At 35.1% G+C, this 26,807-nt stretch overlaps 1 protein-coding gene and 1 non-coding gene across 2 annotated transcripts in view; both read left to right on the top strand.

The window, feature by feature from the left end:
* Positions 1–3,865: 3,865 nt before the first annotated feature.
* Positions 3,866–26,807, top strand: part of EIF3A (eukaryotic translation initiation factor 3 subunit A) — a 40,229-nt gene continuing 17,287 nt past the window's right edge. The window contains exons 1-7 of the mRNA XM_051981522.1: positions 3,866–4,193; positions 14,628–14,818; positions 15,082–15,218; positions 16,799–16,962; positions 18,926–19,125; positions 19,585–19,793; positions 22,758–22,929. Coding sequence (XP_051837482.1) covers positions 4,145–4,193; positions 14,628–14,818; positions 15,082–15,218; positions 16,799–16,962; positions 18,926–19,125; positions 19,585–19,793; positions 22,758–22,929 — 1,122 coding nt within the window. The 5' untranslated portion in view covers positions 3,866–4,144. The remainder of the gene's footprint in view (positions 4,194–14,627; positions 14,819–15,081; positions 15,219–16,798; positions 16,963–18,925; positions 19,126–19,584; positions 19,794–22,757; positions 22,930–26,807) is intronic.
* LOC127552668 (small nucleolar RNA SNORA19) lies at positions 23,741–23,870 on the top strand. Its single transcript, XR_007951523.1, has one exon. It is a non-coding gene; the product is annotated as a small nucleolar RNA SNORA19 (small nucleolar RNA).

The following is a 26,807-nucleotide window of genomic DNA, read 5'->3' as shown; positions in this document are numbered from 1 at the left end:
TAATTCCATTGTGAATCATAGTTATTTTTCATAGTCTGATGTGTTTTCTTCTTCAGCATGCAAATGGAAAACTTTCTATAATTCTAGAAGAGCAGAACACCCACATTTTATCCCATTTTCTCAGGTCTCTTTCAATTCCCCTTCAGAGAAATGGTTGGGGTTACGAAAATTACCTGCGATTGATTACATAAATGTAAAAGAAAGAGGGAGAGGAGAAATTGCATGCTTCCTCAGCATTACTACTTGCAAAGGAGAGCAAAACCTGTAGTTCCTGCTACATTAAGACTCATTTAAATCTTTTCATAACACATAAAATTGAAACAAACAAAACTTGGTTTGGAATTGGAATTCAATTGAAACCAGCCAACTCAAATACTTTGTAAACTGTATATGAGCTTTTATTGCTATTTGTTGTTATCTTTACAACTCCAGCATACGGCATTCATTTGTGGAAGTTAAGATGGCATGGTAAATGAAGAACTAGACCTGGAATCAGGAAAACCTGAGTTCAAATCCTGCCACACATATGACAAATTATTTTGGAGGGATAACCTGTTTTTCTGAGTTAAGCAAGCAGGCTGTGCTCTCAATTTGGCATGACAATAATCCTTTGCTCCCTGGAATGATCTTACTTTCTGATAAATTGTATTGCTTGGGCTAGCACCAGCTGTTCACTAAGGAATTTAACTTTATTTTCCAAGGCTGTCTATCACATATTCACAATCCCTGTTCCTTCTCACTGACAGGTACTGCACCCTGGCTCCTGTCACAGAACTCTGGTTCTATGCTCTGTAGGGTAGCCCCGACCTCCAAGAGTTGAGAATCAATGACTGTTCCCACAGGATCCAAGAACACCTGTATTGTCCCAAGAAATGCTAACCATGAAAACTGAGATTTAGGAATAATTGTATTATAGGCCAATCCCTTTCATATAAGACCCCAGCTTTAGCAATGTTAAGTCCTCCTTCTTAATGGTGGCAGGAGAGATGGGAAGGGGTTTCTAGTATAAGTGTCTGAAATTGCAAACTTAGGTTTGATTCCTGATTCTCCTGTCTCTAGCCTGATCTGTTTCGGGTCTGGTCACCCATAGGTTAGAGGCTGGTTCTGCTCTAGTTGATAGAAACATATCAACTAGGTAAACCTGGGTAAGTTATCTTATCTCTCTCTGTCTCAGTTTACTCATTTATAAAATGATAATAAGCTATTCCCCAAGGTTATTGTAGGCATCAATGAGATAAGTGTTTGCAAACTATTTAGCAAACCTTAAATTCTATATAAAAGCCATCTATTATTATTCATTGAACATAGATTTTAGTTTGCTGAGATTTATATTATTTCTAATTTTAACTGATAAGGTTTCATTGTACCATATTTCTCTTGTAAGTTTCAATTACTTTGTATTCTGTTCAATGCAACAAACATCTAGTGAATGTCTGATGGGCCTGTCCAAGGGCATATGTTAGGTACTTAGGAGAAAATTCAAATTTAATTCAATTCAGTTAATATATATTAAATATGTGTGAGGTACTACTATGCTATTCATTAGGAATAGAAAGACAATTGGAAAATAGACCCTTTTCTCAAGGACTTTTCAGATTAATGTGGGATGCAATATGTAAACAGGTAACAACAAGCAAGATAATTTGAGGAAAGCATTAAGAACCAGGATAATCAGGAAAACCTCCTGGATAGTAGGGTGTGCAGTGATCAAGCCCAGAAAAAGCTTAAGGATTTTAAGAGGTGTGGTAGAAGCAGAGTAATTCTCTTTTGGTTTTGTATTCTCAGTGCCGAGCTTGGTCTTTGCTCTTTATAGGTACTTAATAAATGTAGATGGATTAATTCTAGATGGTAGGAGAGTTTGGAGGTAGTAGATGAAATAAATATGAATTGCAAGACCCGACAGACACACTGCAACAGAGGTTTTATTATTTTTATTTTATTTTATTTTTTTGCTTGAGGCAATTGGGGGTAAGTGACTTGCCTAAGGTCACACAACTAGGACAGGTTAAATGTCTGAGGCTAGATTTGAATTCAGGTCCTCCTGACTTCAGGACTGGTACTCTATCCACTACACCACCGAGGCTGCCCCTGCAACACAGTTCTTGATGGGGAGTAATGTAATGTAAAGGAGGTCTGGAAAGAAATATAATGAGGATTTTTCACAGGAAATTAAAGAGTGTGCATTTTATCTTAGGAGGTGACTCAGAAGATAGAATACTGACCTGGAGTAAGAAAGATTCCTTTTCCTGAGTTCAGATTTGGCCTCAAACATTTATTAACTGTCTGACCCTGGGTAAACCACTGAATCCCCTGGAAAAGGAAGTAACATCTTTGCCAAAAAAACCCAAATGGAGCTGTGGATAGTCAGACACAACTGAATAGCAACAACATTTTATCCTAGAGCAATGATGTTAGACTCAAATAGAAAGAGATCTCAAGCAGAAGTCAGAAAATCAGAAATTAACTTTTATCTCTATTGTATTGTATTTTTATTTTATTTTATTTTTTTGTTAAACACTTATCAATTCCATTTTAAGTCGGTTTGATCTGCTAGGGAGTTACATCTTTGTAATTTCTAGAGTTAGAAAGGACCCACTGAAGATCCTTGAGGAAAACAATGACACCATCATACCTGTACTTTAGGAAAATTATTTTGCAGTTTTATGAAGAATGGAGAGATGAGACTTGAAGCAGGAGAACAACTAGGAGGTAGGATGCAGCTATGCATATAAAAAGAAGGGAATGAATAGAAAAGATGCAGAAACAGAATCAACAACTGCAAACTGAATTAGTAGGTGGTCTTGGAGATTTCCTGTGACTGAAAAACTCATCATTCTCCCATCAGTCTAGTGACAAATTGAGCTGGCTAGGCTTCCAGTCACATAAACATAGTCTATTCCTGGATCCAATTCAGTGCTTTTCCAACTTAGTAGTAGTATCTTTCAGACTTTGCTTTTCATCATCTTACAATCACATCTGTACTACAAATGTGATATTAACTTTTCACTTTAGTGAAGGTCACCTCATATCACTTTTGATTTCTATTATTTTCACGTTTAATTATTTCATTTGGCATTCATAATTTCCTTATTTAATCCATAGGGCCACTATTATCACCATCCTTTTATTGGTATAGAAGCAGAGATCAAGAACACATAAAGTTTAAGGGACAGAATTAAGTTAGAAACAAAGGTCATTCAACAGCCTAGTGCTGTTTAAAAAGAATAATTTTTTTTTAAATTAAAAAAAATTATTCTCAACAATGTCCAATCAAAATAAACACTTACTTATATACACTGTGAAATGGGGACAACTGCATATGATACCACTTTCTATCCAGCTTGTGTCATAGTATCTCAACACTATTCCTTGTTCTTGCAAAATCACTTATTGAAAAAAAGACTTTATTTCTTAGATTAGGGTTAAAAGAAACCCATATTTTTGGGTATCCCAAGTACCAAACCAAAGTAGGAACGTGTACAAAAATCAAATGGAAAAGAGTTGACAAAGCTCTGGAGGAGCCTCACTTTTAGCAGATACCATCACCAATGACTAGAATACAACCTGTAATTTAATAAGGGCACCTATGTGTTCCAGGTTTAGCTGAAGCACCATCTCCAATCAATTAATTTAACAATTGTGATCATTTAAAATAAGTTTCCTTGTGAATAACGGCCCATGATCTCTTAAAGATTTATCGCAAAAACAAAAGTCCGCGCTTCCGAGAGTAGAACCTGGAAAGGTCAATCCACGCTTTCCCAGTCCCACGTGAAGCCGTGCCGTCCGAAGGCCTTGGCCACGTAAGCACAGACGCGTGACGCCATCACGTCAGCGCGCAGCGCGGCGCGGGGATGAGGCCCGGCGTGGAACACTGCGGGCGCGCCGGCACATCCGGGGCCTGGGAGGCGGTGGCGCCCGGCGGAGATCACGTGGGCAATTCCTTTCCGTCTCTGGCAGGCTGGGGCGCTGGCGGAGCGCGTGTTGCTCGCCGACTCGTCTTTCCTTATCTCCGCCGCCCCCCACACCCGACCCTCCGCCCGTAGAGCCGGTGAGGAGGTCGCGGACGCGTACCCCGTCCAGGACCGGCCCAAGGAGCTCCTTCTCGCCTCCACCGAACGCCGCGTGAGCTGACCCCGCCGCCAAGATGCCGGCCTATTTCCAGAGGCCGGAAAACGCCCTCAAACGGGCCAACGGTGAGTGAGCCCCAGGGCGGGCAGGGTTCAGTGAGAGTTGTTCGGGTGGGCAGGGATGTCCCGCCGGGCTCCGGGAGCCAGCGGTTGGGGGCCGCGCTGCCGCAGCCTTCGGCCCCGGTGGAAGGCCCATCCACGCCGGCCCCCACGCGTCCTCTCGGTGCCTTTCCGGGCGCTGGGGCTCTCCAGACCCCGGGCGGTTGAAGGCCGGTGAACCGCCGCGTCTCTGCTCCCGCGGCGGTCCGACCTTGTCCTCCTCCCCAGCAGGGGCCTCACGCTCGCGTCTCCCCGCGCGGGCCGCCGCTTCTTCAGCCCTGCCCGCAGGCCTCGCCCCTCCCCCAGCCGCCCGCCCGTCCCTTGCCGAAGGAGCGCTGCCTCCCCGCCTATCCCTTCCCAGCTAGGGTCGGAGCCTGCCTTCCTCGCTGCCCCTCGGGGCAGCCCTTCTTTTCGGGCGACCGCCTTTCCCGAACGCCGGCATTCCTTCTCCGCAGGGCGGCCATCTGCGAAAGCCGGGCCGGAAGAAACATGGCTCCCGGGGACAATGCACGCGGGGACCGAAGCTCCACCTCCCGTGGGGGCCCCCGGCACTGACAGCTTCTTTCCTCCACAGCCTCCTGGAGACCCCCGTCCCTCCCTTCTCCCCTCCCCCGCCCAATCCTCGGGCCCTTTTTTCCTCGCGGAAATCTCCCTTCGTCCTCAGGATCCGGTTTGGTTTCAAGCTATTCCTACTTTTCAAACCGCCGCACTTTTCCGTATGGAGGGTCCTAGCCCTGTTTTTATTTCCTAGTCATTTCTAAGCACTTGGGTGATGTCCTCTCCCACCTGTGGCCCGGCCTTTCCTCTACTGAAGGTCAGTAGGGAGTTAGTAGTTGGAAGGCTCTTTAGTAGGCATCTAGTTCAGAGCCCCCTCATTTCACGAAGGAGCAAACGTTCCGAGAGGTGAGTGACTCCCCATCGTCCCCACGGTTCATGGAGGCTGGTTCTAGAACTCAGGCTTTCTGACTTTGAAGGCCCACATCTCCCTTTATTAGTCTGCCTCCCTGGATTCCTGCCATTCCCTGTGTCTGTCCGGAGGAGACTTGCAGAATGTTTTTGTGTCCCCCACACTGATGGCCAGGCTTTGGAAAAGGGGGCAGGATCTGTCCTGCACACAGAGCATTGTTTTGCTTAAAAACCTGTCATTGCCTATAGTCTGGCATGTGGGGCCCCTTCGTAACCTAATTTTAACCGCCTTTTGCATCACAAACTCTGAAGCTTCCTTGTCATCATCTTCTACATTTATACAGATTATTCTCCAATTTGCAATTGTATTTCCATATGTCTACCTTGAAATGCTTCTTTTTCATTAGGGTTTATCCTTGAGGTATCACTTCTTCCACATCAACTTTTCCCTCAGAAAACTGTCTCTTTAGCTTTCTTATGCAAGTTCTTTGTATTTCCTATACCAGTATCACATTCTACTTTGTATTAAACTTCTCTGGTCTTTATCCTTCTCTACTGTCTTCATTTTTTCATCTCTGTCCTCCAGTTTTTTAGAGTATTTCTTAAAAAATAAAAAAGGGAAAAATAAAAAGATTTAAAAAATATTTGAAACACAAAAGTCTTGAGTCTAACCTATGTTCATGATTATACTGAACTTTTTCTTAATTGTAGTTAACGAATGGAGATTGTCTATGATGTTTTGGAAGTTTTTTTTTTTTTTTTTTTTTTTTTTTTTAAGAATATGGCATAATTAAGCCTATCCTACTTTAAACTGAAATTGATGTTACTGAATTTTGATCTTGTACTTTTGAATAATCAAATGATCTTTGTGAAGATCCAGTTCTTTACTGCAGATGATTGGACAGCAGTCAATCAATAAACATTTGTAGAGGTCCTGTGTGCCTGACACAGTGCTAGAGATTGGTGCAACAAATGAAGCAGTCCTTGCCCTCAAGGAACTCAGTCTAATGGGAGAGAGAAGCAATTTCTTCAAACTACACACCCAATAATAATTATGAGGGATAGCACTAGAATAAAAAGGAGTTGGGATAGGCTTCCTGTAAAATAGTAGTTATTACTTACTTAACTTAAAAGAAGCCAAAAGGCATTGAGATGAGAGACTAAACATAAGGGGCACCCAGAGAAAATTCCTGGAGCTGAGAAATGAAGTGTCTTGTTTGTCAGGGATCATGATTATGTGGCAGAAAAAGTAAGGTTTAAGAAGAATGAAAAGGTAGGGTTCTAAAGGCCTTTAAAAGTTAAGCAGGATTTTGTATTGGATAAGAATTATTGAGTAGGGGAGTACTTAGTAGTATAGTCTGTATCTGGATTAGGCTTATTAAGAAATTGAACCCACACCTATAACTTTATTAGCACTAGCAACTCTTACTAACAACTAATAAATTATTGATTGGAAGACTTGCTATGATTTTTATGATAAAAAAGAACCTTGAGGTAAGAATTTTTAATACAGAAGAAAAGTTTATTTGCAAAACAAGGTGATTGACGTTGAGGTGAACACCCCTTTTTATTAAGCTTATGATTCTGAGATAAATTTAAACATCTCTAAAAAAGATAAAAGTTAACTTTCTGACATAGGTGGTTCAATCTATTTGTACAAATATTGTTGTGTACAAATACATTCATACTTAATGGATGTAAAATATTTGTCATGCACAGGGTCTTCCTAATTTTTTTACATTTTGGTAAATAATGTACATGTACTGTGACAGTTAAGATGGCACTTTCATGATTTATGGGCCTCATGGCAAAAATTTAGTTTTCTTAGGTTTTTTGTTGATATCTGCTCTGTTGGCTACATAAAGTTATATTATTCTGAATACTAAGTAGTTATATGGGTGGTCTTCATATTTTTAACTGACCAAACTATTTTGTAAAATTATATATTACAGTACTTGATAGATGCCACTAACATAACTGTAGTTAATGGCAAAAATAGAAAATCTTGAAGAATATAAAGAGGAAACTTGTAACAACTTTTTTTGAAGAAATTTTAAATGGTAACGGGTGATGTGAAACAACTCCATGTATAACTAGGGATCGTTGAGTTTTCTAAATTTGTATCTCACTATTAGTGAACTTCCCCAAACTTAGAATTTATTGGAAAATATAAATGATTGTTACTGCTATGCCCTTGACATATTTTGATTAAGTGATGTGGACACCTCCAATATAGATTGAAATAGTGTTGTTACTACATGTTGCATCAGAAGCTTATATTAGCACAGTTAGAAAATTGTAAATGAGAAAATAATAAATTTATTATATCTTGCAGTTTTATTTAATTAATTTGTATAATGAAATATTAAACCTCTCCCCCAAGATTTGGTCCGTAAACTAACAATTCATTTCTCATATCTTAATGTTTTCTAAAATTTTCAATGTTGATTTTTTTCACTTCTTATTTTCAGTTTGGTAGGTTTGTTATAATGTTGTAAATCTAGAATCGTATCTAACAAATATCATTAACATTTATAATTGTACCTTTTTGATAATCTCTTCAATATAAAGCAGCAAACAAAAGTTGCTTCATGAACTTGTAAAAGCCTTTTATTATATGTTCTACAGCAGTGACTTTAAAAAATTAAGTGGTTGTGGCAAACTCACAACTTGAGCAACACTGTAACTCACTCAGTTTGATCCACAAAAGAACCTGTAAAAAATGACACTTGAACGCCCAAACTTAAACCTTTGGAAGTTAGATACATAGTTTCAGTGTTCTGATGATATAGTATAACTATTATCCCAATAAAGGTAGTTGACATTTTATATTAAGTTATTTCAATTAAAATAGATTTAAAGATATAAATTAAAATAATGTATATATTTATGTTAGCAGAGTCCAGTGATTTTCCCACATCTTGTCGTTAATGTGACTTACATGATTCTGGAGTATTTTGTTGGTGGTGGACGCCTTATGATATCTTACCTTTTACTCAGTCTTCTAGTCTTCACTAGCTGTAGAACTTGCTTGACCAGAAAAATCATTTAACATTTTTGGATCTTAGATTCCTCTTCTCTTAAATAAAGAGATTGGACTAGCTGGCTTCATTCAGTTGTAAAATTTGTCTTCCCCCTCCGCCCGCCCCTCCCCCCCTCCATTAGATTGCTATATCTTTGAGGGCTGATTGTGTCCCTTTGTTTGATAATCCCTGAAGTACCTTAACATAGATAACATAATACAGCATTACTTGTGTTGAATTAATCCCAGATGAAAATTTGGTAATTTGTAGTCTCTCTTTGCCTCCTCATACTTATGATTAAGGAGAACAAAGTTGACCTACATTGAAAACAGGCAATTGTTATAATTTAGAGATTTTTTTTTTCTAATTTAAGAATTAACAAATGTTTCTGTAACTTAACAATAATGAAAGTCTAAATTGAATTCTCTGTGTTGATGCTTTAGTTAGTAAAAACATCTTGAAAAGAGAATTTTTGTTTTTATCTTACTCTTTCTCTGCTGCCTTATTTACCTGGAAAAATTTGGTCCAGTTAAAAAGGGTGAATTTTAAGACAATTTGACTCTTTGAGTTTAAAAGTATGATGAAAGATTTGAAAGTTAAAAGAAATTCAGAAATATGCTGGTGTCTTTTCTGAACAAGATGACTTGAGAGGATCAAAAAATAAATTCTCATGGGACAATCTCTTGAGTTAACTCAAGTTTTTCCAATGTTTCCATTTAAGTCTGAACCTTAATTTTTAAAAATTTGTTCTGTATTCAAAGGAAATTATTCTTTTGAAAATAGACGTGTGTGTAGATTTGTATGAACCATCTTTCACAAATTTTAGTTCACTGAATATTAAAAGTTATTATGTTAAATTCATGCATGGCAGTCTTTAGTTTTAAATGTCTTTAAAAACATAATGGGACTAACATAAGGAAGGTTCACAGTCCTCACTTTGATCTCTTTTTGATTAAAATGACTATAAGTAAAGTAGTGTTTTGCAAATATTGTTCTTGGAATAGACTAGTTTAGAATTAGGAGATTTATTTAATGTCCCTTTCAGACATGATACTCTTTTAATGACAAATCTAGTTCAATTTGATGGAAAACCAGTTCCATTAGGGAAATAAGCCATTTAAATCAAAGTACTGGTAGACCAGAGTTTCAGAATGGGAGAAAGTTGGCGTGAGCCATTGGAAATGTGTTTAAATAAGAATCTTGTAAATTAAAAGTTGTCAATTTCCCCAATAAAGGTAGAATAGATTTTTTTTTTTGACATGTTTAATTCTCTGAAATGTTGAAGGGGGAAGGCATGCCATTGTGGATGCATTAATATAGGTTGTCAGCATATGAAACCAAGATTTGATTTGTCGTCTTCTACAGTTCTACAGAAAGTGTTGGAAAAAAGAATATGATTCTCACTACTTCAGTAAACTTACTATTTAGGTTCTTGTGATTTCAGTTTGTCCTTAAGATAGAAGTTTGTGCTTTAAGAATTTTCCAGAGGAAAGAATTAAACATAAAGGGGGGGGGGGGGGGCGGGAAGGAATTTGGCAAAGGAAATAAAGTTAGAAGATGGTAGAGAAAAGTGGCACAAAAGTGTTGTTGAGCAGTTAAATTTCAAGTTTCCCAAGGCAAGACAACCTGTTGTGTATTTTGTAGAGGTAGTATAGTAAAATGTTTCTTGATTTTGTAATCAGGAGATCTGGATTCAAATCCTGGTTCTGATATTTATAAGCATGTAATTCTGGGCACAATCATTTGTTGTTTCTAAGTTTGTCAATCAAACAAGAAGGGTCCCACTATATGCTAAATACCTTTTAAGCACTGGCGATGCATACAAAGAATGAAACAATTTTATCTACATTGAATTTTATTCTCATGGGGGAGACAAGTACACAAAAAAGTACATCATAACTATAAAGTAAACATGATATATACAGAGTAATTAAATACAAGGCAGTGGACAAGACAGGACACCACCAATTATGGTGGGTGGTAGAGGAATCAGGAAAGTCTTCATGCAGAAGATGGTGCTTGAGCTAAATCATAAAGGAAAAGAGAGACTTTTTAGGAAGAAATAAAGAAGTTGTGAATTTTAACCAAGAGAGAAAACCTGGCCAAATGCATGAAGATGCAGTGTTGTGTAAAAGAAGATGTGGCCAGTTTGTCTTCCAAAGTGCAGAAGGAGTAATAACATCCAAGGATACCCAAAATATAAGTTGGGAGCATGTTGTATGTGGCTTGAATCAACCGGAAGCCATTAATGTTAAGTGGGGAAATGACATGATGGGATCTGTTTTGAGGGAAATTATTTTGGTTGCAAAGTGTAGACTGTACTTGAGAAGGGAAGCATTTGAACAGTGATATTAATGAAGAGGTTTTTAAAATAATGATCTAGTTGAGAGGTGATAAAGATGTTGAATTAAGGTCATAACTAATTTGATTTTGGAAGATGGTTTTGACCTTGTGAAGATAGAGCAGTATTTGACAATTGATTGGATATGTGGGGTGAAGGAGAGTGAGGAGTTAAGGATAATGGTTAGATTACAAACCTGAGAGACAGGCAGGATGGTGGTAGATGATTTTTTCAACAGAAATAGGGAAATTGGAAGTGTAATGAAAGATCAATAATTGAGTTACAAACAGGTTAAATTTAAGATGCATTGAAATGTTCAATAGGTAAGTTGTTGATGAAAGACAAGCTCAGAGGAGAGACTGGAACTGGGTATAGAGAGGTGAGTCATTTTCCTAAGACATAGTAATAACTGAGCCCAAAGCCCAGGAAAGTTGATGAGTTTCCCAAGAGAATGAGATGGAGAAAAGGGCCTAGAATCGAACCTTGTAGAATACCTGCAATCAGGGCACAGGATATTGTGGGTGATGAGCCACTAGCAAAAGATACTGAAAAGGAGGGGGAACGAGCCAAACAAGGAGAAAACCCATTGAAGTCTATCTAGAAGAGGGTGATCAGTACTTTCAAAGTAGATTTTGAGATGGATGAGGGCCAAAAAAAGACCATCAGATTGACAGGAAAGACATTATTGGAAATTTGAGCAGGGGATCAGATTTTGAAGGACTTTGACAAACATGATTTTATATTTCATTCTGGAATAGATAGGAAGTTCATTGGAAATTGTGAAGTTTGTTGAATTGAGGATATGAAATGGTCAGGTCTGTATTTAAGAATATCAAATTGACAAGTCATACTTCACGTTCACACATTAGAGCTTGTTATTATTACCCATAAATGTTCCATTTCCCTAATTAGAAAGTGACATCCCCCTGACTATTAACCTATTATTTTATCTCTCCCCTGTGCTATACTCTTCATCTTCTTTATCTTGAGCTTACCAGTTCTCCTCAGTACTTTACCAAATTGTCTTACTTCTGACTTTTCTTCCCCTTCTATTTCCATTGCTTTTTTTTTTTTTTGCTTCCTTCTCTTGTTGCTACTTTTTCTCTTGCCAGATGCCAGTTTGGGATTAGTCTTTTATCTCTATTCCTCATCAGGCATTGAATGAAGCTAACAACCATCTTGACTGGATACATTAAAGATTTATGTTATCTAGCCTTAACTGGACTCCAAAGGAGCAAGACACTCAGACCCCATTTATTCCTTCTTAACTGATTTTCTATCTTCTCATAGAAGCTATCCCAAACTTTTTCTTCCTTTCTCAACCCACCATTCCTCACTTCTCTTTAAGCTGAGAAACTTGCATCTGTTGAAAAAAATTGAGGATATGTAATATGAGCTTCCTTTTTTCCATTCTCTTAATCTCAAAACCTATTGACATTTTTTTCTCCTTTTCTCCAGAATGAGAGATAATTCTTCTTTCAATCCATTCTCATACTATGTGAAATTGATCTCATCTCTCCCATCTTCTCTGACAGGCTACATCTTTGATTATTTCCATACTCTTACAAATCTTAAACCTTTCCCTATCCGTAATTTCTTCCTTGCTGCTTTCAAATATGTCCAGGTGTCCCCCTATCCTTTTAAAAACTTTCACTAGACCCTATTATCCCTTCATACTCTTGTCCTATATTCTCTGGTCACTCAGCTCAGCATATTATTAGCTGTGTGATCCTTGGCATATCATTTAATCTTTCTCAGCCCTATCTGTAAAATGGGTACAATTATACTACCCACTTTGAAGAGCTATGATGAATAAACATATGCAACAATATACTTAAAAAGCTATAAACTTTAAAGTACTTTTTAAGTGCGTGTCCTCATCTTCTGTTACTAAAAAAGTTGACACCTTCTTTCATTATCACTCATTTCTCCTTGTGAGTTCATTCAATCTGTATCTACCACTCAGTTAAATTCTTGTACTCTTCAAGGGCACTCCCCTTTCTTTAATGAGATTGGTACATGATTCAGTCTTTGTTTTCTTACCAACTTCCCTCATACATACTGGTATATTTCAGAGATCCTAACCTCTCCCAGTTCCTCAACTTTTCTACAAAATGAGTCCTTCAGCCCATATTACCTAAATACAGAAATTATCATACCCTTTTCATCTGCCATAAATGTACTTCTTCCATGCTTATGCATTCTGAAAGTTCCTTATCTATTCACAATTCAATGTCAATTCACAATTCTACCTCTCTCACTAACTCTATTATTTGCCTTTTCTGTGAGCCTTCAATCCCTTGACCCCTTTGTTCTTTTTCAGGCCATCACACATGGACATATTATATTTACTTCACTTTCCTATCTTGATCCTTCAGTGAACCAAAAATAAGGGATAAAAGAAAGAATGAATGGCTCAAATAAGAGTTTTTTTGAGGATGAGGAAGATATAGACATGTTGACAATAGAGAAGCAACCAGAAAATAGGGAGAGATTGATTCCAGATGAGTGAGAGAATGAGTAAATTAGAGGATACAGTCAGAGAATATGAGATAGAATCACTTGTGCATGTAGAAGGGATTGTTTTGATCACCATTGCTAAAAACTAACCAAAATAATGTTCAGTCTATACCATTTCAAGAATACTCATTTATAAGACAAGCTTGATAAAAGTTAGGATTAAATTGCATAGCAGCTTTGCTATTATGACTTTGGAGTAATTTATTATTACTCAGTTACTCTTCCATCCTCTTCTCTTGAGTTTCTTGGCACTTCATCCTGTCATCCAGGTCAGCCTGCTAATCACATCATTTGAGACCTTTGCTTCTATTCATGCTACAATGTGAAACTGGAAAAAAAATCATGATTTTTTTCACTGGTTGAATCCACTACAAGTTTGTTATGTAATCTCAGACTCTTAAATGTAGCAAGTGATCCTTTTATACTAACCAAATTTACTATCCCACTTACCAGTAGCTTTTTCCAAAACTTCCTCTCTCAAAATTCCCATGGCTCTCTTCTTCCCATCCTCTGATCGAGACCATTTGTTAAGGGAACCTCTTTTTTCCCTCTATTCATTAGATAGTACTCATATACTTTCTACCATTATCTCTGCCTTTGTTTTTATTTTCTAGTGTCTTAAAATTTAGAAGTTTTTTTGATAATAAACTTTTTATAATAAAATTAGGAAGAGATGTTACATATTGTTACCATCAGCAAAATTAAATAATGGGAAAACTATAACTGGAATCTAGATTTCCTGACACCTAGATACAAGTCTTATTTTCCTACTCTGCTGTTATACTTTAGTTTACATGAATTTTTTTCCTTAAGGGAAATGAAATGGGATGACATTGACTTTTCCCTGATTTTAAAAATTTCTGGAGCTTTTTGTCTCTGGTGAGAATTTTCATTTAAAGATAATTAGTATAAAAACTAGTAAAACTCTCAAAATTAAAATATTTTTTCATTGTCATTGAATTTGAAAAAAAGAACATTTTTGTCTTTCTAAGGATTTTTTTAAAAAAGATACTGCTTGTCTTTTAATATATAGAGACTAGAATTTTGTCCTTAATAATTATAAGTGAACTAGTTGGATAATTAAATAACAACAGTTGTCATTTACATAGCACTTTAATATGCTTTTAAATCCATGATCTCACTTGAACTTCAGTGCTGTCTAGTTTACACCCCTCTCCCCTTTTCCATTTGAAGAAACTGAGTCTCTGAGATACTAAATGGTTACCCTTAACTACATAGGTAGTAATGAAGAACAGGATTTGCAGCTAGTTTTTTCTTGATTCCAGGATCGACTTTTCTTATGTACTATATAATCTACCACTTCAGAGTCACTTTTGATTGGCAACTCCAAATTCAGAAGTGGTTTTTAAAAGTGAATGCTTAAGAAAAGGAGGATGGGAGTGGTTACAGGTGTGAAAGGTTATGTATACTGTCAGACTCATTTATTGTCTGACAAAAGAGGGTTGGTAGTGGATGAAATTTCTGAATGTGGGATGATATCTAAAAGCAATAACTGATTAAAAAAATGAAAAGAATCAATAAATTTTTTAAAATAAACTTTGGAATTTGGTGTTTATGTAACTGATTCTGATTCTCTGAATTACCTTTTAGAATTTCTTGAAGTTGGCAAGAAGCAGCCTGCCCTTGATGTTCTCTATGATGTTATGAAAAGTAAAAAACATCGGACATGGCAAAAAATACACGAGCCTATTATGCTAAAATACCTAGAACTATGTGTGGACCTCCGCAAGAGCCACCTGGCTAAGGAAGGATTATATCAGTATAAAAATATTTGTCAACAGGTAAGACTTGTGAAAGGCAGGTACTATTCATTCATGAGAATTTTAATAAGCTCTTAGTAAGATTTGCAGGAGCTTGCTTTTTCTTAAAATTTACAGTGGTCATTCAAGACTCTTGAGCTCTCATTATAGTATATATAATTATATCATGTATACTAGAATTATATTATGTGTATGTATATACACATGCATGAATTTGCCTTTCAGAAGTGTCATGAATTTTTGAATGAAACTAATTTCATATGCTTTGACTGTATTACCTGTAGGTGAACATCAAATCCTTAGAGGATGTAGTTAGGGCATACTTAAAGCTGGCTGAAGAAAAAACTGAAGCTGCTAAGGAAGAATCACAACAAATGGTCTTAGATATAGAAGACTTGGATAATATTCAAACACCTGAGAGGTGAGTACCATTAATACTAAATGAGATAACTACCAACCAACCTTCACATTCTTGTCAGGCATTGGCACTTTGAGGCAGAGATTCTTCATGAAATTTTATAAAACAAACCAACCACCTTTGTATATAATGCTCAGTACCTGAGACTATTAAATACTTAGAACATTACACATATAAAAAAAGCCTTTTTTAACTACAACTTGCTTCACTTTGCATGTTATTTATCTGAGAGTTGATATGGACTATAGAATCCAACAAAGATCTCAATGGTCTGTTGTACTAGATCTAATTTAAAAAAAAAAAAAAATTATTATGAACGAAAGAAAAGACTTGCTCTTAGGCTAAAAAAAAATCTGGCATAAGTGTAAAATTGAGGAGAGGTTTAAGAATGACAATTTATATGAATGGGAAAAGTTTTTTTTTTTTTTTTTAAAGTAGATTGAAAGATCATTGGAAATTTTTATTGTAGCCATCTTAGGTCACATTAAAAGATGTATACTATCAAGAACCAAGGCAGTAACAGTGCTGCCATATACTCCCCATATCAGTCTGTTTTAAGAGCAGTCATCCCTTCCATATTGCAGTTTTATCCAACAAAATTTCTATGTAATGCCGGTTGGCATGAGAAATTAAGTGGGAATTTTGAAGAAGCCACAGACATAGACAATTTAGAAGCTAAAATGCATGAAGTATGTGTTGGTTATAAAAATGTAAGTAAGAAAAAACAATCTGGACTTCTTTGGTATGAAGGAAGGGCCAAAAAATTTTAAACACATTTTTCTGGAATCCATGGTGCATATCCCTAACAACTATGATATGGAAGAGATAACTATTGTATTTAGTCTGGGAGCCTCTTCTTGGGAAGGATATTGATAAACTGGAGGATGTTCTGAGAAAGGTAATTGGCATCTTGCCCACTTGAGGTTTGGTTGGTATTTAGCCTAAGGGAGAGAAATCTTGGGTGGATATGATAGCTATCTTTTAAGTATTTCAACCTTTGTTGTTTGGAAAGGTAATGAAGTTTCTTCTTTGCCCCAGGCAGAAAAAGGAAATTAGAAAGAAGTAGATTTTGGCCTTGTTAGAAGGGGGGTAATTCCTAATTAATTAGAGCTGCCCTAAAAGAAAAAGGTTTCCTCAGGGTTCTTTAAATGGAGGTTGGGTTTGTTAGGAGTGTTGTAGTGGAGATTTTCAGGTTTGGGTTGAACTAGATGGTTTTTGAAGTGCCTTCTAATCTGTGATTCTAGCCTATATATTGTGACCAGTAGGATAAGATTTTAGTAATAGACGTTTATTTTCCCCATGAGTAAAAAATTAACATAGTAGATATATACAAAAATAAAGATTAAAAATACAGTTTATTTTAGCTTTTGTGTTTATGAGCTGCTTATTTAATTTTTATGAGCAATGATTTGCAAAAATTCTGATCTTTGTATTACATTTGTTAAGAATAGAAATCCAAGGCATAACTATCTATGACTGATTTGTCATTATGTCCATTTAATGGTAGTCTTGGTAGATTTAGTTCTTTGTTTCAAATAGTGATGTAAAAAATTGTACTCAACAATATTTCTTTCCACTTGTAGTGTTCTCCTAAGTGCTGTAAGTGGTGAAGATACTCAGGACCGTACTGACAGATTGCTTTTAACTCCCTGGGTTAAATTTTTATGGGAGTCATATCGACAATGTTTGGACCTTCTTCGAAATAATTCTAGAGTAGAGCGTCTTTACCATGATATCGCCCAGCAAGGTAAAACAAAAGACATCAAGTCTGGATGAAGTAATTTGAAAATTTTATTTTAAATATATTTTGTTTTACAGATGATTTTTTAAAAATGTCAAATTGTTAAACTTGTCGTGAAAGTGACTTAATTGCATTTATTTGCTGCTCTTTTAAGCCATAATGAAAAATAACTGGTATAAATTTATTGAAGTATAAAGATTGAATTAAGCTTTATTTAGATAACTTTATCGATGAAATATCATGTACATGAGCACACTAAGGTGTTTAAGAAAAGTTGTTGGTAAATGTTTAGAAAACCATTACAGTAGTGAATTTTCTTGGTAGCCAAATCTTAGCTTTTTAAGCAGCAGGATTTTGTTTTAAACACTTTATAATAGAACTCCTAAAATACTACATACTTAAAGTGTAGTAAATTCTACATAAATATTATATATGTGCTATGCAATGACAGCTTCAAGCTTTGTGAAAGATATGTAAGATTATTTGGTTCTTTTCAGTTTTAATTGTTTCTCCGTGTTGTATGTAATTATTGACTACCTTTTTATCCATGCTTGACTAAATGTTAAAGGCTGGCTTTAATTTTTCTACAGAAAAATTTCTGCATGGATTTGGGCAGCTATTTTCTACTCAGAAGCATTTCCCACCTTGGGCATTTGGATTCATTAGAATAAACGTTACTATATTTGCTGGAAGTCTTACCTTTAGATAAGTAGGCTACTTCCTTGCTAACTTTTTAGTATGGCAGCTCTTGGAAAAAATGTTTATGCCCTATACCATATTGTACTGCTTTCTCTGTTAATATTTATTAAAATTAATATTTTTTCCCCAAACTAGGACTCCTAAGTAGAAACTTCATAGTAAATGAACTTCTGTGACTCTCTTTTTATTTACTTAGTAAACACTCTTATGTGTCACTTTATTGATAATGAATTCTATTAAGTCAGTGTTTTGCTTTGACTTAAGTACTCATGAACAAAAACTCTGGGTTAGGACCAAATCTGGGGTCATGAATTGTGGGAATTGTGAAAATTGTGGGAAATTGTGATTTTATTGTCAGTAAATTTTTTTTGCATACCGCTTTTATATATCTATATGCCCCAGGTCCCATAAGAATTTTTTGGGCTAAAAGAAATTGTGAGTGGAAAAAGTTTAAAAAGCCCTTATATACAGGATAGCCTAATGCTTATTAGGTCTGTTTGTGAATGACCTGCATAGGAAACCTGTAGTTCACCCCAAATATATATTTTGTTGCTTATATAATTGTGAATTGTGTTTTTTAGTTATTGACTTTTATGATAGGTTCTTACAGCCTAATGGTAACTTTGATTCAAACCACACTGAAACATATGTTTTTCCTTACACTTATTGAAACTGTCCTTCATTAAGATGGAGAAGTATGGTCATTTTACTTGCTTACATTAAATTGGCCTTTACAGAATTTTTGTGAGTTTTTTTAAGGTACTTGTCAGAATATATTTAAAATTTTAAAAACTTTTGACATTGTCATGTTACTATATGCTTAAATAACTTTGAAGTTAAAATGTGTTTAAAAGGAACACAAAATTTAGTTTTCCATGTGCCCAGTTAAGTAGCAGTAGAAGTTCTAACATGGAGTTAGTGTTTGTAAAAATTTAATTAAAATGTTTGATATTGATTATTCTCTATTATTGAATTTTAACCTATTTAAAATAGAATGTTTCATATTTCATAGACTTTAAAACTGGGAAGCTTGACATTTTACCTTTAATTATGGATATGTTTAGAGAATTTGATTTATCAAAGTGTTCTCTAGAGATTTGGGACACATTAAAGCATGAAGTGATAATGGCTCTGGTACTAAGATAGTTATGTTAACTTGATATGTATCTTAAATAAAATAAAGCATCCTCCTAGGTTGATGAAATTCAGAATCCTGCAAAACTTGTTAGCTATGGGGAAATATTAATAAATTTAACAATTGTATTTGTAGCTTTCAAATTCTGCCTCCAGTATACTCGTAAGGCTGAGTTCCGTAAACTGTGTGACAATTTAAGGATGCACTTGTCACAGATCCAACGCCACCACAACCAAAGTACAGCCATAAATCTTAATAATCCTGAGAGCCAGTCTATGCATCTGGAAACCAGACTTGTACAGTTGGACAGTGCTATAAGTATGGAGTTGTGGCAGGTATGCTTTTGATTTAAAAAGATAAAAATAAACCCTTAAGTCTTCATAGTAATTGAATTGAGTATACATCTTAGTTTGTCTACTTAATAAGTAACTCTTACCTGTCATCTGGGGGAGGGAGTGGGGGAAAGGAGGGGAAAATTTGGAACAAAAGGTTTTGCAATTGTCAATGCTGAAAAATTATCCATGCATATATCTTGTAAATAAAAAGCTATAATTAAAAAAAAAGTAACTCTGGTCATTTTATTGATAAATTCCATTTGACATAAGTGTACAGGATGAATATTATATATAGGGTATTCTAATGCTTAGTAGCTTTGTGTATGAGTGAGCCCCATATGAAAACATGTACATCCCAAATATATGCTTGTTGCTTATATAATTGTGTTTTTTAGTTATTGAGTTGTATATTGTGTTTTGTGCATGCTGAATTTGAGGTTTATTTTGATATTTTTTCAGGAAGCGTTCAAAGCAGTAGAAGATATTCATGGTTTATTTTCATTATCTAAAAAGCCACCTAAACCTCAGTTAATGGCAAATTACTATAACAAAGTTTCGACTGTGTTCTGGAAGTCTGGGAATGCTCTTTTTCATGCGTCTACCCTCCATCGACTTTACCATCTGTCTAGAGAAATGAGAAAGAATCTTACCCAAGAAGAAATGCAGAGGTAAAATGAGATTTAATTTTCTTTTTAATTTGTTTAAATTTTCATATTTTAAAATTAAGGGAATGCATTATTTATAATGAACTGAGTTCATAAAACAGTCTCCATCATACTCATTGTAGATGCGCAGATGGTGTTTTCTATCCAGTTTACTCGTATTGCTTTGTATCACTGAACTACTAAGAAGGACCAAGTTTGTCATGGTTTATCATTGCACAATCTTGCTGTTACTGTGTACATTGTTTTCCTGGTTCTGCTTGTTTCATTCAGCAGCAGTTCATGAAAATCTTTCCAGGCATTTCTAAAATGATCCTATTCATCATTTTTTTATAGAGCATTAATTTTCCATTACTTTGACATACTATAACTTATTCAGCCAACAACAGTGCCTTTCAACTCAGTGTTTTTACTTTGCAAAGACAAATTTTGACATTCTTTGAATTATTTTCAATTTGACAAAATGAAGGAAACTCTTAGGTATTTCTTTTAGAAAGGAGAAATCTTACGCCTGAGCCCTGTATCCTGTCACTGAAATTTTCCTGGTTCTAAGGGTTGTAACCTGTTTTTCTATCGCTTTCATTGTCACAAAAGGGATCATTTTATTCCCTTTAGTTACTTAGGACTTACTGGTACTTGAAAGCAAAGTAAAATCAAATTATTAAATTTACAGTTGATATCTGTAAAGGAAAGGGGAACCCATTCCTATTTCTTGCTTCATTCTGTCTAAAGAATTTTGAGGGTGAGCCTCTATGTTACGTATCTTATATTAAACCGAATCTTTTAGACTCTGTAATGTGTATCCTGTTCTCTCCTTCCCAGATTCAGATTTGCCAAGGCTGAGTTCCCTAGATGTTAAGATTGGGTATACCTTTAGTTGGAGGTGGGTTTCATTGTTCTAGACTCTTACCTCTTTGTCTGCAATTTCCCTTTGAGCCTTCCAGGTTTGAAATAGAGACAGTTCTCCATTATGTAAGTGGACTGTTCTATAGGCCTCTACATGAAATGATGTTTTTTACATAATACAAATTTGCACATGGACTTGGGTAAGAGAGGGAGGCAGAAAGGAGTCTATGTGCTTAGGGAGGAAGAGGGAGCTGTCACACAATTAAAGGACATGTGGAGGCCCAGGAACAGAGAATCAAGGATAGGAGGAGCAACATAATAAGGGGTGTGGATAAGTCATATGGGGGTCTGCCTGGACCTTAGAGGAAGAATGTGCTGGGGGCAGACACATGAGCTCTAGACGCAAAGAGGGGACAAACGGAAGGCAGAGGGGCCAATAATGGGGGGAAGATAGAATGGGACAAAGGTTTCAAGTCAAGCCCCTGATGTAGAGGTAGCAGAATTCTTTTTGGTAAAGACAAGTTTGTGTAGTGTGAATTTATATAAAATGACAACTTGTCTGTACTATTTTTTTCCTCTTTGTTGTCTCAAAATTTGTATCCCCTGCTTATGGATGTTTCCTAAAAAGTTCCCAGGTAGGACGTAGTTATCTATAATTTTACCTTAAGAGTTTTTTCTAATACCCTACACATTTAAACAGAAAGTAATAACACTTGGTCCCCACTCACAGTAAATAAGGGACTGTTTTGTCAGTGACTGAATGATGGAGGATTTTTAAGTAGAAATTTGAATTGTTTTGAAGTTTTTATTGATTATGCTTCCAAGAATGAATTTAATCATACAAACTGTTTTATAGAGTGGTCCATTTAAATAAAAATAAATCTGAGTAAATTGTTGCTATGGGCCACAAATCACTTTTATATCCAGTATTGAGAAACTTAAAATGTCGATGGGAAGTAGATGGAGAGACTAGACAGTACCATTGATTTGGAATCAATGCTCTTGATTGGAGGAGACTCTTTCAAAAAAATGTTAGTTATGGTGTCTTTTCCTTTGATTACTTTTTAAATGTAATTTAAAGAAAATACTAAAAGCAATTTTTGAAACCTCAATTATATTCTGTGCTTTAACTTGCCTCTTGAATTTTTAGTTTTTGATTAGCATGATTTCTCTAGCATACTTCTTTGTTTAATTTTATTGTCAAATCTCTGTTAGTAATGTCTTTTATGTTGGTTAAAAAGCACCGCATCTGAAACATTGTTCATTTCTCTTAATACTCAATTATGAAAAATAAAGCAGCATAAATGAACTTTTTTTAAAAAAATTAAAGCTTTTTAATTATAGCTTTTTATTTACAAAACATATTCATGGGAAATTTTTCAGCATTGACCCTTAGAAAACCTTACATATTCCATGTTTTCCCCTCCTTCCCCTCCACACCCTCCTCTAGATAGCAAGTAATTCAGTATATGTTAAACATGTTAAAATAGATGTTAAATCCAATATATATCTAAATACTTATATAATAATCTTAAAAATCAGATCAAAAAGGGGAAAAAATAGAAAGACAACTCAACATAAGAATGAAAATGCTAATGAACATTTTCTTTTGGGAAATCTTATTGTATGATTCTTTGGTCTTTTATATATATTGGCCCTAGCTATTAAGTGACTACAATGTTTTGTTTTGTTTTTTTCCTTCCTTGTATTTGAACTAAGACTCAATAACTGGCAATGAAATTAATGTGTTCACCACAATATCTTCCTTTTCTCAGTTATATAAGTCACAATGCACAAAGAATTCTCCATGGATAGCAACAAGCAGACTATTAATACATTTCACATGTATGAGTTTACAGTTCTTACTGTAATCATAAAATTTTTGATTTTCAATAAGTCATTCTAAGTCAGTTCTAAGTCATTACATAGACATTTGAAGTTTGCCTTTTTCTTTTTGATAACTATATAAGAATAATCTACCAGAAAAGTATCTCTTCTTTACTGTGTTCGCTGTATAGGGTGCAACTCCTTTAAAATTTGTCGTAAGGAAAACATTGAATGTAACTTGAATAGATTGTGAATATCAAGTTATAAAAGGTTCTTTTGTAACTTTGTTCTCAACAGAATGTCAACTAGAGTTCTTTTAGCCACACTCTCCATTCCTATAACTCCAGAGCGTACTGATATTGCTCGACTTCTGGATATGGATGGCATCATAGTTGAAAAGCAACGTCGCCTTGCAACACTGTTAGGTCTCCAGGCTCCACCAACACGAATTGTTCTTATTAATGATATGGTAGGTATCAATTTGAGCCATTCAGACACTCTTAACTTTGAATGGATTTCTTTTTTCCCCTTTATGGGGTAAATCCATTGACTCAGAATCATAGTAGAATTAAACAGGGGAAAATGATTTCTTTTAACTAGAAAGTTTTTTTAATGCTATTTACAAAATCCTTTATATTTTATAAATAGAGGAATTATATTGTAAGAATTAATATGTAATACTTCCAATTGTAGTATTTGATATAGTGGCAAGGGAAATGCATGTTTCTAACAGGGCCAAAGAATTGTGTAGGGAATTTCTTGCGGTACAATTTGAGTAGTGAATTTTAATCCCTGATAACTGGAATGTGGTATTATAAGTATGGTACTATAGTTTTGACATCGGGAAACCTTTTTTTTTTTTTTTTGGTAGTAGATATAAGATATTTATGTAATAAATATAAGAAATCAACAAGCAATTATCAAATGATTACTTTGTGCCAAGCACTGTGCTAAGCAGAGATTGTAAAGAAAGGCAAAATATATGGTCCTGACCCTCAAAGAACTCATATGCTAATAGGGGAGACAACATATATAGCACATAAACAGTAAAAATTAAATATAATAGAAGACAGCAACAAAGTAGATGTGTGTGGGGCTGGGGAGGAATGGAAAAGACTTTGGAGAAGGTAGAATCGGAAGGAAGAGGTGAGGAAGGAGAACATTCTAGCATGAGTTAACAAATGGAAAAAGAAGTCATCATTGTCTAAATTGAATATTATGTTTTTAAGGTGATATAAATTTTTTGTAGACTCAAATTTTTATTTTCTACAGATTAAGATACGCACATTTCATTGACCTGCTTTCATTTTATTGTGAGCAGTGTTATTTCTGATGTGCTACATGATTTGTAGAAGGTTAATTAGCAGCATAACTTGAAATAGTACTGCTGCCAGTCCCCTTCAAACAAGAAGTATTTTGAAGAAAAATATAAACCTTAAATATTAGGTGCTTTAGACAAAACTCTGAATTTCTTTATAGATGTCAACTTTTAGTATATCTTTTCTAGTTACATATAAAAACAATTTTCAGCATTCTAAGTTTTGAGTTCTAGTTCTATCTTTCCCTTTCTTCTCCTTAAGATGGTAGGCACTTTAATAAAGCTTATACGGGTACTGTCAAATAAGCAGTAATGTTTCTGTATTCATTTTGTGCAAGGAAACTTGGACCAGAAAAGAAAGAAAAATAGTATGCTTTGGTCTTTATTCAGACACCATCAATTTTTTCTCTGGAAGGGGATAGCATTTTTTTCATCATGAGTGTTTAGGTTTCATGTGGAATCATTGTATTTCTGAAAATTCAATCATTTGAAAAGTTCTTTAATTTGGTTGTACATTGTACAATATCACTGATATTGTGTAGAATGTTATCCTGGTTCTGTTGTCTACTGTTCATCAGTTCAAGTTAAGTCTTTCCAGGTTTTTTTGAAATCATCCTTGTTTATCATTTCTTAGAGCAAAATAATGCATTACAATAATTTACCACAATTTGTTTAGCCATTTTCCCATTGATGGGCACCCTCTTTAAGAGCTGCTATAAATATTCCTTTATAAACATCAACTCTAATACCTTAATTTTGAAAGAATTCTGATCATTTGTGAAGCTAAAGTAAAAACTTATGGAACTTTATGGAAATTGTCAATAAAAATGACTATAATTAGTGGATCATATGGAAATGGCATTCTGGGTAACCAAGGTAAAATAATGCAACTTAGAAGAGATGATGTAAAGTAGAAGTTAGTATTGTGAGAAGTCATAGGAAAAGGAGATGTCTAAGTAGGGGTAATTATGTGATCGACACAATGGCCTTCTTGGGAAACTTTCCTTTGAAATTCTGCTCTGGCTTATCTGAGAGAAATTACTGATACTCCCAAACATTACTTTCCCATACTTAAGAGAGATAGTCATTGTCTGGAACCATAGTATTGGAACTTGGGAATAAATGAGTTTTCTTAAGCTGTGTAGTCATGATATAAAAGACAGAAGACAATGCATGGAAGAAATAGCAACTGCTTAGAGCAGTTTGATTGTTGGGATGTGACTTACCTTATAATATTCCTGAGAAGGGTTTGTATTGAGAACTTGATATAGGTATCTATCAGAAAATTGTTGAGTTAGAGAACCATTTTTGAGAACTTCATTGAGTGCATGCTGTAAACATTCCTTCTTCGGCTGCTCTTCATGATTTTATTCTATTTCTAGAACCAAAAAAGAAAGCTTTAGCAAATGTTTCCCACTTTGAGCCTTACTCTCCTTACCCTTGCACCAGTTTTCATAAAACAGTAGTATTTTTTTTTCCTTTTTGTTTTTTTTATTTTTCTTCCTCTTGACAAATTTATCCAACTATAGCACCATTGGTTGTTTATTCCTTTATTTGTCACTTCAGTTTTATATTAAAAAGCCTAATTTGTACTTTTTACTTCCTCTGCACAGAAAATTTTAGAAATGTTATAACTCTTTAGGTGATTTATTTTTATCAGGATATACTCAGTGTGATTGAAGACTACTATTACCTTTTATATGCATAATAATGCTAAAAACACTGTAACAAAAAAGACTTGAACTTGATTCTTACCTTGTGCTCAAGGAGTTTAGAAACTTAGATTTATCAAATGAGTATTATATACTGGTGCAATGTCAAGAGAGATAGCATTTAATTGTGGATTAGAGTTGTGTCCAGGTCATATAGCGGAGATGGGACAGAGAAATGGGAAAGATAATTCATGCAGAGGAAATGTTTTGAAGTTGTATTGGACAATGTAAACTACTTTGACCTGAGGTATATTGAAAAGTATTGGGATAGAATAGATTAATGAGAACATTGCTTAAGTAGTTTAGAATTAATTCTGTTTTTCTTTGTTTTGTTAAGGTAATTGAGTTTGTGACTTGCCCAGGGTCACACAGCTAGGAAGTGTTAAGTGTCTGAGAACAGATTTGAACTCAGGTCCTCCTAACTTCAGGGCTGATATGATAACTCTATCCACTGTGCCACCCTAGTTGCCCTTTAGAATTAATTCTGTATGTGGTGTCAGTGGGAGATTTTGAACGGGGAAGAGATGTGATTGGTTGCGTTCTTTTCTTCAACAGTATTTTATATTTTTCCTCAGTTACATTGTCAAGAAAATTTAGCATTCATTTTCATAATATTGAGTTCCCAAATTTTTTTCTCCTTTTCTCCCTCTCCTTCTCCAAAAATAGTAGGCAGTTTGATATAGTTATTTTCTATCATGTAAAACATTTTCATATTAGTCACAGTTGTGAAAGAAGAAGCAGATCAAAAGGAAAAAAAAAACAAGAGAATAAAGTAAGTGAAAAAAATAAGCTTCAATCTCCATTCTCAGTCAGTCCTTTTCTGGTTATGGACAGTATTGTTCTTTGTGAGTCCTTTGTCGTATTGCTGAGAAGACTATGAGTTGATCATCACATACTATTGCTGATACTGTGTACAGTATTTTCCTGTTATTACTCAATTCACTTAACATCAGTTTATACAAGTCTTTAGGTTTTTTCCTTATTGAATAATAGTTTTCCATATTCATATAACACAACTTGTTCAGCCATTCCCTAATTGATGCGTATCCCTCATTTTCATATATTTTCCCCCTTTGAAAAGGGTTGCTATAAATATTTTATATAAAATTATAATCAATAATTTTAAATTAAAATTAATATAATTTTATCTTATATAAAATGTTATTTTATATAAATATTTTCATATCGATCCTTTTCCATTTTTTATGACCTCTTTGGGTATGATTGGATTTTTAGGCTTGGCTGTTGTGGGCTAAATTGATTTATTGAAGGTTGTTGGAGCAAATATACAGTGGCTCTGGGTGGGAAGAGCTGACT

The sequence above is a fragment of the Antechinus flavipes genome, chromosome 2 (assembly GCF_016432865.1).
Source record: "Antechinus flavipes isolate AdamAnt ecotype Samford, QLD, Australia chromosome 2, AdamAnt_v2, whole genome shotgun sequence".
NCBI classification, from domain to species: Eukaryota; Metazoa; Chordata; class Mammalia; order Dasyuromorphia; family Dasyuridae; genus Antechinus; species Antechinus flavipes.
The sequence above is the reverse complement of the archived record's forward strand: the minus strand, read 5'-3'. Positions and strand labels throughout refer to the sequence as shown.